The 20962-nt window shown below is 47.4% G+C and overlaps 1 protein-coding gene across 1 annotated transcript in view; it reads right to left on the bottom strand.

Annotated features, from left to right (window-relative positions):
* LOC135243632 (double C2-like domain-containing protein alpha) overlaps positions 1–20962 on the bottom strand; it is a 29953-nt gene that overhangs the window by 2870 nt on the left and 6121 nt on the right. The window contains exons 2-9 of the mRNA XM_064315601.1: positions 19188–19519; positions 18728–18807; positions 16420–16494; positions 11459–11568; positions 6215–6341; positions 5938–5997; positions 2180–2391; positions 607–688 (exon numbers count right to left, since the gene is read on the bottom strand). Coding sequence (XP_064171671.1) covers positions 607–688; positions 2180–2391; positions 5938–5997; positions 6215–6341; positions 11459–11568; positions 16420–16494; positions 18728–18807; positions 19188–19515 — 1074 coding nt within the window. The 5' untranslated portion in view covers positions 19516–19519. The remainder of the gene's footprint in view (positions 1–606; positions 689–2179; positions 2392–5937; positions 5998–6214; positions 6342–11458; positions 11569–16419; positions 16495–18727; positions 18808–19187; positions 19520–20962) is intronic.

The following is a 20962-nucleotide window of genomic DNA, read 5'->3' as shown; positions in this document are numbered from 1 at the left end:
GAAGGTAGCAGATGATACGGCATATAATATTACTATTTATGACTAGGACGTCTCATAGTTCTTAAAGCCATAAATTTAATTACTGAGTTGATTGGTGATGCACTCTAATCTTCAAGAGCTCCAAAACACAATTATTCTCTAAGTGTTTGTGTTCCTTTGTGATTAAATGCCTAAAACCTGAGCGCAAATGTTTTTGTACTCAACAACTTTGTTTTTATTTTTTCAATGGACTTGGAACTAGAATATTGTGTAGTGCTGGAAACCAGCCAATTTGAACAAATGATGATGCAATATGTGCAATGGTGTGCGTGTGTGCGTGGGTGCCAGAGTGTGTGTGCTTGTGTGAGTGTCTGTATGTGTGCATGCACATGTTCATGTGCGTCCGTGTGTGTGTGACTATACACGAATACACGTACAGCGCATGCACATGGTTTTCTGGATACATCAAACAGAATTTTATCAATGAATTTCCTCAATGAATTTTTATCAATGAAGCACTGAATCTCACAGGTTTGAAAAGTGTTATACTGCTGACATTGACCACTCAGACGCAACCGTAACCGTCAGATATGACCGTAAAACAGAATAAAACGTGAGCATGTTCACCTCGTTGAATTCTGGGTTGAGTGTTTTTTTAATGACGGCCGTTTTGTGTTTGGATTTCTTGTGCAGGTCGGGCTTCAGGTACCTGGAACAGCGAGGAACAGAGAAGGGGGGGGGTTCATACTGCTGTCGAAGCAGGATGATACACACACATTCGCACGCATGCACGCACTACCTAAAACGCACACACACACATACACGCACACACGCATGCACGCACGCACTACCTAAAACACACACACACGCACGCACACGCTTCTTAAAACACACATACGCGCACACACATACACGCACACACGCATGCACGCACGCACGCACTACCTAAAACACACACACATACACGCACACACGCACGCACTACCTAAAACACACGCGCGCACACACGTCCTAAAACACACACGCACGCACACACTTCTTAAAACACACATGCACACACGCACTTCCTAAAATACACACATATACACACGCGCGCACACACAAATACGCACGCATCCACGCACTTCCTAAAGCACACACACATACATGCACACACGTGCACACGCACACACTTCCTAAAACACACACAAATTTGAATTTGCTGCCTTTGTGTAGGCATCCCATTGATATCCATGAAATTTTGATTTGCTGTATTTACACAGAGCACACGCACGCATGCACACACACGCACACACATGCGCACACACACACACACACACACACCATGCTGAGATTAGGCTTTGATCAGCACTCCGTGGTGCGAAAGAGAGATAGAGAAACAAAGGGAGGGAGAACCAAAGAGAGAGTGAGAGTGTGTGTGTGTGTGCATGTGCCTGTGTGTGTGTGTGTGTGTGTGTGTGTGTGTGTGTGTGTGAATAATCAGAAAGAGGGCTTGGAACCGAAGCACATGCAGATCCGGTGTAATTTAAAGAGGAGGAGTGGAGCTGGAGAGATAGAGGAAAAGAAGGCCCGTGGAGATGAGAGGCGTTTGAGGTTCAGAGCAAAAGAGAAAGAGGAAAGTGTGAAATGGAGAAGAGGAGAGAGTGAGGACTGTAGGAGTCCAGGAGGAGGAGGAGGAGGGGGAGGGAGGGTCAGAGAAAGCAAATGGAGACTGTCTTCTCTCTCTCTGTTTCACTCCCGCTTTCTGCCATCTCTTCAGCTGCTAGATCCCACCCGACCATATACGCATGCACACGCACACGTGCACACAATGTTGTGTTCACACACACGTACACACAATGTTGTGTACACACACACGTGCACACAATGTTGTGTACACACACACGTACACACACACACACACGTGCACACACACACACACACGTACACACACACACACACACACACACGTGCACACAATGTTGTGTTCACACACACGTGCACACAATGTTGTGTACACACACACGTACACACACACACACGCACACACGTACACACACACACACACACGTGCACACAATGTTGTGTACACACACGCACACACGTGCACACACACGCACACACAATGTTGTGTACACACACACACACACGTGCACACACACGCACACACACGTACACACACGCACACACACACACACACTCTTGATCTCCTCCCGCTCACGTCTTGACGTAGGGGTCGGAGAATCCGTTGACGTCCATGGCGGCCAGATGGGCGCATCTTCGGACCCCCACACACAGCCTGCCCCGCCGCCCCTCCCTGGCTCCTCCCTCTTTCTCTTCCTCCTCCTCTTCCTCGTTGGCCGGAGGCAGGAACTGCAGAGAGAGCAGGAGCCGCCCCCGTTCCTCCAGATTCCGCTGCATCTCATTCTCCCACTGCGGGGGTGGGGTGGAGGGGGAGGAGGGAGGAGTGGGGGTGGAAGGAGAGGGGGAGGAAGGAGGGAGAGAGGGGTTCAGCTGATACTGTACGGATCAGTGCCTATTGTGAGGAGGAGGGTCAGAGTGCTGTGTCTGCAGCAGTGAGTTCAGAAACAGAATGGATCACAGTGGGAAAGCTAGCTGCTGCACTTCAGTGCTGTATGAAATAGCTGCTCTAGTGCGCTGTATGAAATAGCTGCTGCACTACTGTGCTGTATGAAATAGCTGCTCTAGTGCGCTGTATGAAATAGCTGCTGCACTACTGTGCTGTATTAAATAGCTGCTGCTCTATTGTACTGTATTAAATAGCTGCTGCTCTACTGTGCTGTATTAAATAGCTGCTGCTCTACTGCGCTGTATTAAATAGCTGCTGCTCTACTGTGCTGTATTAAATAGCTGCTGCTCTACTGTGCTGTATTAAATAGCTGCTGCTCTACTGCGCTGTATTAAATAGCTGCTGCTCTACTGCGCTGTATTAAATAGCTGCTGCTCTACTGCGCTGTATTAAATGCATGCATGTATTGACACGCTGCCTTCATCAAACATACAGTCCTTTTGCCACTATTTTCCTCTTTTTTTCCTTTTCTCCCCTCTTTTCTGTGTATTATCTGTTCATCTTCATTCACCTAAACACAAAGGTGGGAGTAGTGGTGTGGTGTAGTTTCCTGTCATCTCCCTCCCTCCCTCCCTCCCTCCCTCTCCTCTTTGTTCTCTCCAGTCCCTCCCCTTGTGCCTCTCCACCATCCCTCCGTTCCTCCCCCCATTTCTGTGCCAAACCTCAGGGCCTCATTAATACTAATGCACTGTTTTGCCCCTGAATACTGAGTGGTGCTCTCTCTCTCTCTTTTTCTCTATCTCTCTCCCTCCCTCCCCCTATCTCTCCCTCTCTCTCTCCTCCTCCCATCTGTCTCTCTCCCTCCCTCCCTCTCTTTCTTTCTGTTGCTCCCTCTCTCTCTCTCCCTCCCTCTCTCTCCCCCTCTCTCTCCCTCCCTCCCTCTCTCTCTCTCTCCCTTCCTCCCTCCCCCTCTCTCTCCCTCTCTCTCCCCCTCTCTCCCTCTCTCTCCCCCCCCCTCAGTGTGGCCTCGCAGCGGGGTGCTGTCCGCTGCCTTCCTCTCTGCGCTCTCTCCCGCGTGCGTCTGCCAGCTCGCGGACCCGCGGATTACACCGAGCGGCGTTCTGAGCTCCGCGAGCGCCAGAGCTCTGAAACGAACCGACAAACAAGCGTCCCGCCCACGAGGCCAGACGACACGGGCAGGACGGACGGACGGACCAGCAGGACGGACCGGCGCTAGAGAAGGAGACCGCGGATTAGGGTTTCGCAGGCGGACTGTGGAGATGTACAGACTGATTGACCAAAGCTGGGAGGGAGGGAAGGATGGGGGGGGGGGGCTGGTGGTTACCTCCCCTCTGTCGCAAATACACATTCTTCAAATGCAAATGCATTTGCTTTCAAGCCATTCAGTAGAGCGATATCAAAACCAGTTTTTAAATGGCTCATACAAAAGGCAGCTGGCCCCCACAGACGGCTTCGTACAGAACGAAGGGTCTGTCGCTCTTCTCCTGCTCATTAACTGCCTCCTGCCTCTCCGTCCCGTCGGCTGCGCCTGTCCGTCTGTCCGTCTGTCCGTCTCCGAGTCTGATCTCCGCGGGACTCATTACGCCACAGCTGCTGTTTGGCTCTCCGCACCTTTTCTCTCCCAGAGCGGGTGTTCCGCTCATCATTTCCACAAAGCTCTCTGGCCTGTTTGGTTAGAGCCCCCATTCTGAAGCCCTGACCATCTCAGACCCTTTGGTCTGAAGCGCTACGAACCCATGAATCTGAAGCATCATGAATTCTTCAGTCTGAAGCTTCACAAACCCTTTAGTCTGAAGCATTGTGAAGCCTTCAGTCTGAAGCTTCACAAACCCTTTAGTCTGAAGCATTGTGAAGCCTTCAGTCTGAAGCTTCACAAACCCTTTAGTCTGAAGCATTGTGAAGCCTTCAGTCTGAAGCTTCACAAACCCTTTAGTCTGAAGCATTGTGAACCCTTCAGTCTGAAGCTTCACAAACCCTTTAGTCTGAAGCATTGTGAACCCTTCAGTCTGAAGCTTCACAAACCCTTTAGTTTGAAGCATTGTGAACCCTTCAGTCTGAAGCTTCACAAACCCTTTACTTTGAAGCATTGTGAACCCTTCAGTCTGAAGCTTCACAAACCCTTTAGTCTGAAGCATTGTGAAGCCTTCAGTCTGAAGCTTCACAAACCCTTTAGTCTGAAGCATTGTGAACCCTTCAGTCTGAAGCTTCACAAACCCTTTAGTCTGAAGCATTGTGAACCCTTCAGTCTGAAGCTTCACAAACCCTTTAGTCTGAAGCATTGTGAACCCTTCAGTCTGAAGCTTCACAAACCCTTTAGTATGAAGCATTGTGAACCCTTCAGTCTGAAGCTTCACAAACCCTTTAGTCTGAAGCATTGTGAACATATCACTCTGAAACCATCTTGAATCCTTCAGTCTGAAACATCATCAACTCTTCAGGCTGAAGCGTCATGAACCCTTCAGTCTGAAGCATTGTGAACCCTTCAGTCTGAAGCTTCACAAACCCTTCAGTCTGAAGCATTGCAGAACGTTAGTCCGAAGCATCACGAACCCTTCAGTCTAAAACCATATCAAACCCTTCATCCCCTCTTGGTCTGGTCAACCTATCCCTCTTTACTCCTCTGCATATTATAGTTATACTGTAATTTACTGTAGTTTACTTTATAGTAGTTTACTTTAGTTCAGTTAACTTTAGTTCCCTTTTCTTCCCTCCTTTTCACCAGCACATTTCCTCTGGTTCTTCCCAGGCTCCCACAGCGGCATTGATTTTAGCCTCCTCGTTCTTGCCCTCCATCGTGATGCATCCTTTGTATTCCGCTCCACGCCTCCTCCGCTCCATCTCTCCGGCTCACATCCCCCACTCCGCTGGCTCTCAGCCTGCTTCATTGACGAATATACCATCTTTATCCGCGATTTCGTCTGTTATTTCATTTCTTACTTTCATAACCCACGCTGCCTCCTGAGAGACGTCAACTGAAATACGAGCTCGGTTCAGTTACGGAGGAGATAAGGCAAATGTTCTGAGCTCGGATGCTGCTGTGCTCGTTTAAATTTGACAGTGAATGGGTTGGCGTCTGACCTCAGATTTATTGCCTGGAGGCAAGGAGGTGGGGTCAGAGAGGGAAGGACTGGTGCTGGGGCCTTCAGCAGAGAGGAGGAGGGGCCCTGAGCAGAGAGGAGGAGGGGCCTCGAGTAGGGAGGGGTAGGGGAGGGGGAGGGGCCTAGAACAGAAAGGGAGCTGGGGAAGAGAGGGGGAGGGGGGGGAGGGGCCTGGAGTAGGCAGGGGTAGGGGAGGGGGAGGGGCCTAGAGCAGAAAGGGGGCTTGGCAGAGAGGGGGAGTGGCCTGGTGCAGAGAGGGGGAGGGGCCTGGAGTAGAGAGTGGTGGGGGGAGGGGGAGGGGCCAAAGAAAGGAGAGGGCCTGGTCTGTACCTCTCTCAGGTAGCAGGAGATCCCCCGCAGTGCTGTGCTCATGGCAGTGGGAGAGGGAAGCTGTGGAGGAGAGAGGAAGGGAAACAGTCTTATTCTGCACATGTGCAGTCAGGGAATCCAATGCCACAGGCCAAGTGCAATAATCTGCAGGGTCCTGATAAGAGATGGGGCAGTTTGACTGCAGCAGTGTGAATGGCGACGAATGCGGTAGGAAGAAGGCTAAACTAATTATTAACGGTAAATATTAACTGGCCCTGAGGGGGCACTGTTGGCTCACGGGAGGGGGGTGCTCCAGGCAGACGTTGTAGTGCTTGTGCTGATCTGGCTTCACCCTCCGCAGTGGAATCCTCGCCTCCCCAATAAACTCGTTGTGAGTCAGCTTGTCCTCGTCACACACCGACACCCTGAGAGAGAGAGAGAGAGAGAGAGAGAGAGAGAGCAAAAGGACAAATTGGCTTTCGACCAAACCACCTCACAACTGATCACGTTTTCGCCCTACACACCCCAATTAATCAACATGTCTGCCAATAAAACAAAGATAAAATTTGTGCATGCTTTATTGGTTTTTAAAAAGCTGTTTGATTCTATTTGACATGAGGGGATTATATAATAAAATCCTCCAAATTGGTGTAGGGTATAAGGTTTGTGTGAAGTTTGTAAAAGTGAAGTGTGCAATAAAAAAGATTTCATCACTGAAGGACTAGATGTTTTTCAGGGATGCAGCTTATCACCAACTCTCTTTAGTATCGATATCAAGAGTGCTGTTGGAACAATCTACAACCTGGCCTAACCCTAAACAACAAGGTGTTGCTGCCACCCACAAGACAAGGACTACTACCTGGGGCTCAAAATAAGTGCCTCAGGAAACTTTGGTCTGGCAGTGAATACACTGAAAGAAAAAGTTTGCAGAGCCTTTTATGCAGTTAGAACAAAATTTCAAAAAATAAACATACCCATCAGAATTTGGCACAACATCGGTTGGATTGCAGTGTAATCCAACCAATTGCCTTATATGGAAGTGAAGTATGGGGTCCACTCAGTCATCTCTACTACACTCAGAGGCCTCCTACAGAGGCATTCTACAGAGGCCTGGCATGCAGAATTTTCCAGAACAGTACAAAACATTCAAAGAAAAACACCCACCAACACATGCAGGGCAGAATTAGGCTGATACCCATTAATAGTGAACATTAAAAAGAGCAACTAAATTTTGGATGCATCTCAAATCAGGTCCCCAAGACAAATTGCAATTTCAAGCCCTGAAAATCCAAGATCTGAACCCAAAAAACAAAACAAAAGATGTCCATCTGGAATATTTGAATAATCAAACCAAAACAAAAAACAAACTTAATTGCTATTTTGGAAGGTATTTTTGTAGCAGAAGTCACAAATCAGTAGAATGGATTCACAAATCTGTAAATGATTTCACATATCTGTAGAATGGTTTCACAAATCTGTGAATTAATGTGAGAATACACTAGAACAGTTGCAGACTTGTACAACTACAGCAAAGACAACTCAGTAATTATAACCTCTCAAATGCTATCCTGCATATCATTTTTTGTACTTGTGTCTTCAACTTGTTGCAATCAGACCCTAAGGGGAGGGGTTGCAGGCTGTGTGAGCAGCCATTTTGAGTGGCTTCCTCCTGTTGTTTTTTCCATCGATTTCCCCAAGACTACATCGTCCTCCTTGATTCTAACATCAGTTATTAATAGCTCAAAATTGCTCAAATTTGGCAGGCTAACCAGCTAGCTAATTCATATTACATCCATCAACATAAAATGCTAGCGAGCCAGTGAGTTTGAATAGCTTTTTTTGTTGTATCCCTTTCAATTGAACTTGGAGATTCTATGAGCTTTTCATTGAAATATACAGTAGCCAGTACTCAAGGATTTGGCTATAGATGACATGCTCACTTCTTAAAAATAAAGTAATAGCAGTCAAATATGTGGTCACTAAGACAGGAGAGGCAGAAACAGAGATGCACTTCCTCCTTAACGTGCACAAACTATTCACCAATTAGAAACATTTATTTCCACAAATTATCTGCACTTAATTTATCATTTCATTTACCTGTCAAATGAAGAAAAATGTACATTCCTGTTAGGAGAAGGACCTACAGCCGCAGTTGCAGCACTGTTCATTTCGGCCTGTCTTTGCCTGAGAGACAGTGAGTCCAACCCCCTCAAACATGTAAACATGGGCATATTTATTGATTTATTATTGATGCTGTTGTTGTTCCATCCATTTTCTAACCACTTAGTCCAGATCAGTGTCATGGTTGTTGTTGTTGTTATTATAATATATTGTTGCATTTATTCTTCTTATTATTATCAATATAATAATAATAATAATTAGTATTATTATAATTCTGATTTAGTTAATTGATGAATGCATGCTTTGGCAATAATTACATTTGTATTTCATGCCAATAAAGCAACTTGAATTTGATGGAGGGAGACAGAAAGAGAGAGAGTGGAAGAGACAGAGAAAGACAGAGAAAGTGAGAGAAAGAGGTAGAAGGAGAGACAGACAGAGAGAAAGGGAGAGGGGAGACAGGCTGTGATATTTGATATTGGTGGTGTGGGGTCATTTTAGCGTTGTGGTGCAGCTCAGCTGGCGGACTGGAGAGAGGAAGGCGACGCGCGCTGACAGGATGAGGGGAATGCATGCGTCCGCACGCCACCAATTTACAGAGGAATTAGCGCCTGTCAGTACACGAGCGTTTCAAATTAGGCTCTCGCTCCTTCCCATGGAGAACGGCAGCCCGAGGAGCACAGCAGACCTGTTAAAGGGTTACAGCTTCGGTTCTGTCTGCTGGATACTGTACAAAACCGACTCTCCGTTAACTTATTCCTGCGGCGCAAACACCGCGCATGTTTTTAATTGGGGTTCGGATGTCTTCGCGTGCTGTTGCGAGCAGCACGGCCGCAAAGTGCTCCCCAGAGTAATTAAACGTTTCCGCATGCCGAAAAAGGATAACTTTCGGACCAGGCTGCCTTGTCATAGCAAAAGCGGGGACGCGGAGGCTGTTAAAAAAAAAAAAAAAAAAACTCCCACGCGTCCCGGTGGCTCAGGGACAGAAGTGCGAGCAGATGATTTTCAGGGCGAGCTGTCTTTTTCTAAACTCTAAACCGCGTGACCGCAGAATCGGTAAAATGTTGTTCTTTCTGTAAACGATGCCTGCCGCGGGGAGAGGTGAAACATCGTGACAGTTAGCCGGGCTGCGTGGTGGAAGGCACCCTCCGTGGGTGTCAGGCACCATGCGCAGAGTCTGCCGTCTCTCAAAACCCTGCTCGTTTCCCCTGCTCATTCTCGGCGCTGCTTTAAAAGAGCGCCTGACTGTGGAAGACTGCGCTATATCAACACCGCGCTGTAGGGGGCGGCTGTGCGTTCGCGGCCGCATCGCGGGCCTCCTGTTACGATTAATGGAAATATGAATTATGCAAAGGAAGCGTTCATATGCTAATAATCTGATGGATAGAGGGGCGTACGCTAACAGACAGCTGCCCGCGTACTGTACACACATACGCAGCTTTAGGACAGCAGAGTATCGACAGAGCCATTAATCAATGTGACTTGACCTTTGTGTAAAAGCAGTCCCTCGGTGATGCTCTGTGAATATTAAACGGTGCCGTATTGACAGCAGCACACACCTGAAACGGCGAATGGCGGAAACAGGTGAGACCCGGCGCATTGGACAGGGAGTGGCGAGCGGGAACCCGGAAAAACCCACCAGAGAGAAAATAGCGGACCGGAACGTTAGCCTCCGAACACGCCCGGTCTTTCGGTCAGAGAGGAGCAGGGCGGCCCGCGGTCTGAGCTTAGTCCAACCGTAAATCCGTGACCTGGGAACTTAAATGCTCCCGCCAGCTGCCATTGCGCCGCTGAACCGGCAGGTTCTTCCAAAACGTGCGAAACGGGAGATCCTCGAGCTTTGTTGCCCAGGGATACCATTCTCTTTGTTTTCGTTAAAGGTCTTTTTTTTGTCCGTCTTAGTCTCGCAAACCTGAATATAGCAATAAAGCCATTCCTCCCTAAAGAATACTGCGTGCCACGCGCCACAGCAAGAGATGAGATTAGCGCATTGAAATTCAAGTGGAAAATGAGAGGTGTGGAGGTTTATGGGAATGGGTATTGCTAAATACATTATGGCCTTGATGCTGCTGATTTGAGTGACAGCTAAGTGTTTTGCCTTGCACATAATCTGTACGGTGACAGAAGCAGTTTGATTGTAATTCTGGCTTTCAGCACGTTGGGAATATTAACAGATGAAAAAATAAGGCGAAACAAAAATATATAATTATATTATAATGGCCCTTCACATAGTGGCTGCATCAATACCATCTCTTTATACCTCTTGCTGTTTTTCCTCTATCAATCAATTTCTCCTGATGTGTCTATCTTTCTGTCTCTCTCTCTCTCTCTGTCTCTCTCTCTCTCTCTCTCATACATACACACACACACACACACACACACAGAGCATGCTATTATGTTCGTGCACGTCTTTGTGCTGTCATACACAAGTGCACAAATACCTGTCGCACTCAAAATTAAAACAAGAGGGGGCTAGGCATGCAAGGCATTTGGCACCTCAGGCTATGATTTTATGGGATAATTTGCCAGATTTCTTTTCAGGTCCTCTGACTCATCTTTGAAATCACACTTGAAGATCCCTTTTTTAAACTTGCCTTCAAACATATGTGTCTATTTGAACTGAATTACTGTTGTGTTCAGTGTTTATTGTGTATACATTATTTCTTTATTTCCATAAAAACGTTTTGTGTATTTTATGCGTAGAGTTATGCACATTGTGAGCATGTAAGTTTCTGTAGACATGATCACGACTACAACCATCCTCATCAAAACATGAGCACCTTTGCATATGCACACGCACATCACACACACACACACACACACACTCGCATGCACATGCACACACGCGCACACATACTCATGCGCACACACGCACACACACACACACACACTCATGCACACACACGCACAGACACACACACTCGCATTCACATGCACACACGCGCACACATACTCATGCGCACACACACGCACACGCACACACACACACAAACTTGGCCCTACTGATGGTCATACACACAAAGGCTGTTATTTTTCCCTTTTACAAATACTTGCTGCATTGTGAGAACTCTTGTACTTGGTCTGTCACTCACAGAGCACAAAGGGGACGATGGGGAGGAACGGTCAACAGAGACCCCCGGCAGACGAAGGTGACGGACACGCGGAGGCGCGGGCCGGGAAGGGAGCGCTCGAAGAGAGGCGGGATCAAAGGCGCCGAGCGAATGGGGACCCCTCTGCTGCGGAGCGGAGCGGAGGGGGGAGGCGGACAGAGGGGAGGAGGGAGGGAGTGCCCTCCCCCCCTCCCCCCCTGCGCAGACACGGTGGGGGGGCGGGGGACAGAGGGGGGGGGGGGAGCATGGGGAGGGGTCACGCGAAGCCCCCCAGGGGGCAGAGCCGTCGGAGCCTTGCGGCGGGGGTCTACCTGAGTACCTTCCGGCACATGTCCTCCTCGGTGATCCCGTGGTAGGTCAGGGTCTCGTTCCACGTGGGGTTGAGAGAGTTACGGACCGTCTTGGTCTTCAGCTTGTTCGCCTGGGCGAGAGAGAGGAGAGAGAGAGAGAGAGAGAGGTTGAGGGAGAGATTTGAGATTTTAAAAAACCCTTTTATTGGGACATTGTTCAACCACAGAAAATGACTGTACTTCAAAATAAAAATAATATACAAGCAACATAAAGAATAAAACAATTAACAAACTAACCACAGGCAGAAAGGAGAGAAATAGCTAGAGAAAAGAGAGAGAGAGGGAGAGATAGAGAGAGAGAGACAGAGAGAGAGAAGAGAAACATACACACTTCCATTTTCTTATATAAAAAAACATCCAAACTCCATCAGCAAAAAAATAATAAATTAAAAGAAAATAATAAAAATTGAAAGGATCAAAAATCAAGATTAAGCCCCCCTTCCTCATCCACGTGACATAGCACCCTATTTACTCCCCACAAGTGCTCAAAAAGCTGTTTGTTTCCCACAAGTGTATAGTAGGAGAACTCTACGCGAAGCCTTGCTGCTATCAGACCACACATGGTTTTTGCTGCGTCCATTGATCCTTCCCCAATTCTTTTGTTTTTCCTACTCATCCAAGTTGCTAACTTAGCCTGCCCAAAAATATAATTTAGCAGACACACCCTCCTCTTCTCTAAAACTATGTACCTTGGCCCTCCTATGTACAGCTCCCTAGAAAAAACCATGCCTATCCCTGTGCACCACTGCCTCACTATCCCTAGCATGCCATCTAGCCTATCGCACTCAAAGAAGAGGTGCTCCACACTTTCTACCTCCCCACAGAATAAACAAGTCTCCTCCACTGTTGGATCAAGATGTGCAATGTGTCTGTTCGTAGCGATGGCCCCATGGACAAGCCTCCACTGCAGATCCGCAGTACGCTTTTCTATGGGAGGCTCATACAGGGAGCGCCAACACCCTCTCAGGTAAGAACCTGGTCCCAAATCCCCTGGCCACCCCGATGGGTTCACCTTCCTCAGAGTGGCTTGGTGATGGACCTTTACTGCTGTCAGATACAAAGCTTTTTTGCTGATCTGTTCAAAGTTTCCCAGCTGAGGTGTGCCAAGACATAGTATGGAGTTATCTGCATCCTGCTGACCATCAATAGCTGCAGTTACAGCTAAAGCTGGAAACCCCATCTCCTCTTCCAAGTCTGGCCAGCCATCTTGCTTGAGTCTCTGAATTTCCATCCGAAACGGGCCAGGAAGTGAGGCACGGACCCTCTCTACAACTTGCTCTACCAGGCGTACTGACCGGGTATCAATCCTTCTTGCAAGCTCATGTACCGTCCTCCAGTCTCCTCTGTCCATGAGATCACCTAACTTGGTGACCCCACCGCTTATCAGGGCAGCCTGAAAACTGATGGACTGCAGCAATCTGATCTCCAAGAGAGGGTTGTGAAGAAGCGGCTCTTGCAAAACCCACCGCCCAGGACAGGTAATGTCTCTCCTAATAGTGAACGTTGCGTACCATGATTTCACAAGAGATCTGTAAAAAGGGGTAAGTGCAGAAAAATCCATTCTCTCTGGATTTAACAAAAAAAGCTGACGGTCATAACCGAGACCTCCAGCCCTCCTCAACAAAGTCCACGCTAAGCCTCTCCAGCTGAGCTCTGGGTGATAAAATAGTCTCTGGGCAGCCTGCAAACGAAATGCTGCAACCCTACTCCGCAGGTCAACCATGGCTTGGCCCCCCTCCTCTACAGGGAGGTACAGCAGTGCAGCCTTCACCCAATGTTGGCCCGACCAGAAAAAATGTTTTTGTGTCTCCTCCAGTAGACCTCTTGATGGCTCCAACACGTGAAGCCTGTGCCATAGTGTTGAGGCAGCCAGGTTATTGATAACCAGGACTCTCCCCCGAAAGGACATTAGTGGCAACAACCACCGCCATTTAGACAACTTAGCAACAACCTTGTCCAACATCCCTTCCCAGTTCTTCTTCTGAAAGTCTGTAGTACCTAGAAAAACTCCTAGACACTTTAGCCCTTCTTTGTCCCATCTAAGCATCCCTGGCAGACTGGGTAATGACCCTGTCCTCCATCCCCCCAGCTGTAAGGCCTCACTCTTTTCCCAGTTAACTTTTGCCGATGAGGCGTTCTCATACAGCTTTAGGCTGTCCACCAAAATCTCCACATCGCTCTGTGTCTTAATAAGGACATTTATGTCATCAGCATATGCTGAAACACTCACTGGTGCGTCCCCTGGTAGCTCTGGTAAAGATAGTCCTGTTAGTCTACCCCTAAGCCTACATAACAAAGGTTCAATGGCTAAACTGTAAAGCTGTCCAGAAATTGGGCAGCCCTGTCTGATTCCCCTCGTCATTATTACAGGCCTACTTAAACAACCCCCCACTTTGACCATACACGAAGCTCCACTATATAGCAGCTTTACCCAAGAAATAAAAAGCTCCCCAAAACCAAATGCCTTGAGTGTGGAAAACAAATGCTGGTGATTGACACGATCAAAAGCTTTTTCCTGGTCCAAAGAAATTATGCCAATATCTAGATCATACAATTTACACACATCCATTGCATCACGCATCTTAAACAGGTTGTCCATAATGGATCGTCCAGGAATGCAATAAGACTGATCCTGATGGATCAGTTTTGCTAATGCTTCCTTGAGTCTATTTGCCAAAACCTTGGCGAGCACCTTGTAGTCGCTTGACAGGAGTGCGACAGGCCTCCAGTTTTTAATTAAGGCTAAGTCCCCTTTTTTTGACAAAAGAGAGAGAGCTGCTCGTTGAAAAGACACTGGTAGTGCCCCTTCCTGCAGACAATCCAGCATCACTTCTCGTAGATCCGCTCCTAGTATATCCCAGAAGCGCTTGTAGAAGTCCATGGACAGCCCATCAATGCCTGGTGACCGACCAGAAGCCAGCTGCCCAACTACTTTGGTAAACTCTTCCAGGCTGAGCTCAGAGTCCAGCGCAGCCTGTTCCTCAGTACCCAGCTGAGGAAGCCCCAGGAGAAGCTCTTTAGTACATTTCTGGTTACAGTCCTCCTCCCCATAGAGGGCAGTATAAAAATCTACAGCATGCTGCCTCATTTGGCTTGGGTCTGTGGTCACCCTCCCATCAGGAAGGTGAAGACAGATCATCCGCTTCCTCTGTGCCTCTGATTTCTCTAAGTTAAAAAAGAAAGAACTAGGGGCGTCCATGTCTTTTATGTTTGTGACCCGGGCTCTCACTAATGCTCCCTTTACTCTTTCTTGCAACAAGGTACTCAACTCCTACCGTTTCTGTTGCAAAAGGTCCCTCCTACCAGAATTATCTTCCTCAATCAAGCAACTCTCCATATTCTTAATGTCCTGTTCAAGGTCCTGCACTGCTCCTTTAATAATTGCTGTAGAATGTGATGTGTACTGTTGACAAAAAATTCTAATTTGAGCTTTCCCCACCTCCCACCATTGACCTAGTGAAACAAATTCTTCTTCTCCAGCACTCCCAAAGAAATTCAAATTTTTCACAAAAGGCCCTATCTTGTATTAGCTTGTTGTTAAAATGCCAATATGATGTAGCCTTCACAGTGAGGGAAAGACAGATATCCACTGTTACAAGATGATGGTCAGTAAAAGTAACAGGGTAGATAAAACTCTTAAATAGTCTTGAAATAAAATTTTGAGAGATATAGATCCTATCAAGCCAGGCTGCATTAACTCTACCATCAGATATCCTCACCCAAGTATATTGCCTTGTGGTAGGGTGCTTAAGTCATACATCAGCTAGATCAAAACGTGTGACCAGGCTAGAGAGGCAGGAGGACGACTGTAAATGAGGCTCCTCGCTGGTCCTGTCCACAGTAAAATCTATAGTGCAGTTCCAGTCCCCTCCTATGATAATGCACTCATTCTGACTGCACTGTGCTAAAACTTCTCTCAGCTTCTTAAAAACAGCTAATCTCTCTGAGCCCTGATTGGGAGCATAAATGTTAACAAAGCAGAGAAAACTGCCCTCTATTTCGGCCCTAACTAAAATAACCCGGCCCTTAACTAATTCAGTGGTGGATTTAATAACTGTCCCTAGTCCAGGAGAAAAACAAACAGCTACTCCTGCACTGAAATTTGTGCCATGACTTAAAACATACTGCCCTCCCCACCATAGACCCCAGTCTACCTCATTCCCAATATCACTATGGGTCTCCTCTATGAGGTTGAAGGAGAGCGAGAGAGAGAGAGAGGGAGAGGGAGAGATATAGAGAGAGAGGTTGAAGGAGAGAGAGAGAGGAGAGAGAGAGAGAATGTGAGAGAGGTTTAGGGAGAATGAGAGAGTGAGAGAGAGGTTGAAGGAGAGAGAGAGAAAGAAAGAAGGGAATGTGTAGATTTGGCCGCACAATATATTGCCACTTGCCACAAACTGAGGGACAGGGAGTAACATTGACAGCAGAAAAGTAAAATTATTATAGTTCATTGACATTTTGTATGCGTTATGTTCTAGATGTAGAATTTTATTTCTGTGGATTGTCTGCATTTTATATTTTTTCTGTTTATTGTAGTTAAATTGATTATTGCATCAGTCTATGGGTCAATGTTTGTACATGTATGACGTGATGTTGTCGAGAATTTGGCAATGTAAGTGTACCCTTACCATGCCAATAAAGCTTATTGAATTGAATTGAATTGAATTGAATTGAGTTTGGTTCAATTTATGTTCAAGCTCTAACCTCTTTTTGTGTTTATATATGTACGCTTTAGCAATATTTGCAAATGTATTTCATGCCAATAAAGCATTTTGAATTTGAATTAGAATTTGAGAGAGAGAGAAAGAGTGATGGAGAGAGTGACAGAGACATAGTGTGAGATTGAGAGAGAGAGACAGGGTGGTATTTCTGAGCTCAGTGCTGTTTGCTGGTCTTCGTCTCCCACGTACGGCGCCGGCACTGACCTTGCACGCTCCTGGAAGCAGGTGCAGTTTGACGTAGGGATCAGCCAGCCCGTTGAAATCCATCGGTCTCAGGCCCTGTGTGTGGGAGAGGCAGAGACGGGGCGCTTCCCCTGGGTTACTGAGCGCACGGCTGTGGATCTAAGGGAGTGTGGCTTTACCGCTGCTGTTCTCAGCGGCGCTACGACCTTGATCTCAGAACTCAGGGGAGCTTCACGAGAGAGGAGAGCATCAACACCGCCGCTCAAGATAGCCAAAGACAGGCAAAGATAATCAAATTGACAAGACGGTGAAAATAATAATAATAATAATAATAATAATGCAGGAGCTTTGCATTACATTACATTCATTTAGCAGACGCCCTTATTCAGAGTGACTTACAGCGCAGAAGAGTGTAAATACATCACTAATATGAGTAACACCTGAGAGTATGCTTGGCATCATTAAAAGCACCAAATGTGTCGCATTTTATGTGTTTATCAGTCAGTGCGTTTTTATGTGTTTTTCGCATGCGTCAGTGGCTGCAATAAAAATGAGTCAACAGTGCAGCGAGAGATTGAATTCCATTTCCGCGTGTGGGGAGCAGGCCACCGCATTCCTCAAGTGGAGCGGGGGCCTCCGTGCAAGACTGTTTAAAACCGGCTTTCAGCCGAACACATCACTCAGCAAAAGGGCAGGACTTCTCCCCTGCTGGCGCGGAGCGGAGCAAGGCGTCAGCAGTTCTTTTTTTTGTTCTCCCCCAGACCGGCTACGATAGTGATAAACTGCTAAGCCCCGAGTTTCATGCCTCACTATAGAGAAGTGCGGAAACCGGCGCCGCCGGAGAGCCCCCTGCGGTGAAATTTAAGTGAAGAATCTTCCGGAAGGTGTCGAGCGACAGACGCGCCCGGGTTCTACCCGGAGCGCGCGATGAAATTCCGAGGCCCGCCTAGCCTCGCCCGGCTTTGTGCGTCGACGCTTCCGGAGAGAAGCTTCCGGAGAGAACGGCCGCAGACGGCGAGCGATTACGGCGGGATTCGTTCCGTTCTCGGACGAACCCTCGTCCACAAATCCGCCGGTCGCCGCTAGTCGCCGAGACGAGGCTACCGTGACCCGCCGAATTCCCCGGGGCGCGCGGCCACACCCCGAGCTTTGACAGTCGGTCGGTTTTGGCAGAGGCGCCCGCGGCGATGAAATATTAGAAGCGCGGGGGAACGTTTCCCGCCGCGAAAGGGAGGTCGCGTAATCACGCCCGCTAACGCCTGATCCAAATCTGCGCCGCACGAGGCGAGCGGTCGGTCGAAATGACGTTTTTTGGCGGGGCCGCTGCTGGAATGCGTTAAATATGTACGAATCGAAATACCAAGCCCTACAATCCCGGGTACGTTTTACTCCGAGAATGCTGGTCAAATAATCGTTTGTAGTCGCTGCTTTGTGGAAGACTTATCTCCGAACATTTCTATTACCATTGAAATTAATCTTAAGACCAATTCAGTCAGGGCAACTGACTTATTTAGATTAAATATATTCATGAATATATTTAATGCAATGTTACATTACATTACATTACAGGCATTTAACAGACACTCTTATCCAGAGCGACTTACACAACATTTTTACGTAGCATTTTACATTGTATCCATTTATACAGCTGGATATATACTGAAGCAATTTCCTTGCTCAAGGGTACAACGGCAGTGTCCTACCCGGGAATCGAACCTGCGACCTTTCGGTTACAAGTCCAGTTCCTTACCCACTGCACAGGCAATGAGCAGCGCTGGACAGGTCTGACTGTCGGTATAAAAAAAGGCGCTGCATTAGTGATGTGTGCATGTGATTGGCTGAGTGTGAAAGCATGTGGTTAGGCTTAAGCCGACCAATTGTCGGCTGCAGCAAGAGTTCCCTGACTAGGCCTGCTCTGCATATTTCATGTGTGACGCTCACTGGAAGTGGCGTCACTAGGGTTGGTGTCACCCGATGTTGTCGACAAGGGGGGGGGGGTGTGTGCTGTTGGATGTTGTCAACCGGGGTTATGCATTCAAACGACAGAGCGCTTCTTGTCACATTAACGCTGCTAATTAATTCAACCGGCAGTAAACTGCATCAGAGAAATTCGCTGTTTCAACCCATCGCTACACAAAACATTGCACAAAACATTTCTTGCCAGTCATTTCGGTGTCACCCCCCTCTGATGGTGTCACCCGGTGTGGTCCGCACCCCCCCGCACCCCCCTAGTGACGCCTCTGCTCACTGGTGCAGTGTAAATGATTCAAATCCTCTAATCAGACAGTAAAAACTGAGCGGAATTTTACAGATGAATGAAGACAGGTACCTTGGCTTTGATCACAGTACAGTGCAGGGTGCTTGTAGCTCTTTCATACAGAAGACTGAACTCCAGGGTACCTAAAAATGCTGAAACACATCAGTATTAACATTAAGAGGGATGACATTATGTATAATATTCAATATTATAAATAAACTAATCCCTGACTGCTATCTAGATCACTTATTTTGAATATGCTATGTACAACCATGCATTGCTTTAATGTTCAGGTTCACGCAAATACCTCCTTGTTCTTCTGCATTAGTCCTAATGTGCTTTGGATCAGGGAGTGTCTGGGGCAAATGCCACAATGCACTCAAAGATAATTTTCTGGTTTTCTCTTTGATAGCGTTTGAAAATGTCACTGTTGAAAAGTTTCTTGAAATGAGTTCCCTGGGCTTACCATTTCTCCAGAGTGCCCAAATTTCAATTTTTTCCAGGTGAAAAAATGAGCAATGAATAGACTTACTGTTGTCGTCACTGTCGCAACTGTCAATCTCCACCGAGGTGTCGACGCTGCCCATCACGGACAGAGCCCCGCCTCCTGTAGCTCCGGGCAGCATAGGGGACAGCAGGCCCCCGCCCCCCATGACTGAGGCCCCGCCCCCTGGGCTGAGGGCTGATGGGAAACCGGCCGGGTTGGGAGAGAGAGGCTCGGCGGCGGCGGCGGACGTGGGGGAGAGACGAGGGAAGTAGGCGGAGATCTGTCTGATTGGCCGGATGGGGCCAGGGCAGACGTCAATGGCCATGTGTTCCTGGATAGAGATGGTGAGTTTTTTCCCTTTGCGTACCGTCATAGAGCTGAGGGACAGAGAGAAAGAGCACTTAACCCTTTAAGGTGTGAGATCACAATGTGATTAGAACGTCCTTAACTGAACATTCTAATGCTGATGTAACAATCACTATGAAAGCTATGGAGAACACAATTCTAGAACACTGACTTAGAATTCTGGAAAAAAAAACCATTCCAAAAAGCCTACCCTTTGCAAGGATAAATCAGACAGTCCCACACTATCAGCACAAGGTGCTTAAGAACAAACAAACTCTGCCCAGAGGCAGATTCTCTGGGCTATAAAACTTCCAGAAAAAGAAATTACAACTGCAACGTTATATATTTTGTTTATCGATGAATCGGAAACGTACAGGGCTCTGTGCCTTGGCGATACCACAGATCTGTATTCCCAAGCGTGGCACTGATGTTCTCCACTACCGTGCTTCACTCTGGACAAGAGTATCTGCCAAGTGATTGCAATGTAATGCAGAGACTACTTCCTAGCAGACAACCTCGCCAAAGTACTAGAGCCAAATCAAGGGCACGCGTTAACAATGCGCCGGTTCAGTGACCACGGCCTTACCATCGGAACAGTTTGGCACAAAAACACCTGCCTATCTATAGAGGACTGGACCTGTGGTCAGTGCAAAGACTGAAGCCCCACCTGTGTTTTCCTTCACTGATATCTGAAATCCATACTTCCCCCAAATCCAGAGCACAAATTCCGTTATTTCAAAACGAAATGAAATAAAAATGCTCTGGGTGAGGAACCTACTGTAACAGAGATAGGAGTCAGTACATCTGTGACTGCTGCAATCTAAGAGAGATAGGAGTCAGTACATCTGTGACTGCTGCAATCTAAGAGAGGTGGGGTCAGTACATCTGTGACTGCTGCAATCTAAGAGAGGTGGGGTCAGTACGTCTGTGACTGCTGCAATCTAAGAGAGGTGGGGTCAGTACATCTGTGAGAGCCATAATCTAAGAGAGGTGGGGTCAGTACCTCTGTGAGAGCCATAATCTAAGAGAGGTGGGGTCAGTACGTCTGTGAGAGCCATAATCTAAGAGAGGTGAGGTTGGTATGTCTGTGAGAGCCATAATCTAAGAGAGGTGGGGTCAGTACCTCTGTGAGAGCCATAATCTAAGAGAGGTGAGGTTGGTACTTCTGTGAGAGCCATTACCTGCAAGTGGGAAAGGGCTAAACTGTGTCTTATGTTTGTAATCTCATAATTAATCATGCATATTTTTATATAGTTATTAGTTAAAATTCTTTCATTTAAGATGGATTACGTGTGTAGTTAAGGGGGTTAGGTGTGTATGTGTGTGTGTGTTTATTGAGCAGGGGTTTTGTGTGTGTGTATGTGTGTATTTGTTGAGGTGGGTAATTATGTGTGCCCATTGAAGGGGGAGGGGTTATATTTGTGTGTGAGGGAAGGGGAGTTCATGTGTTTGGGGGGAGTGATAATTTTAATTTA

This window comes from Anguilla rostrata, chromosome 17 (assembly GCF_018555375.3).
Source record: "Anguilla rostrata isolate EN2019 chromosome 17, ASM1855537v3, whole genome shotgun sequence".
NCBI classification, from domain to species: Eukaryota; Metazoa; Chordata; class Actinopteri; order Anguilliformes; family Anguillidae; genus Anguilla; species Anguilla rostrata.
Note: the sequence above shows the minus strand (reverse complement) of the source record. Positions and strands in the feature narration are given on the sequence as shown.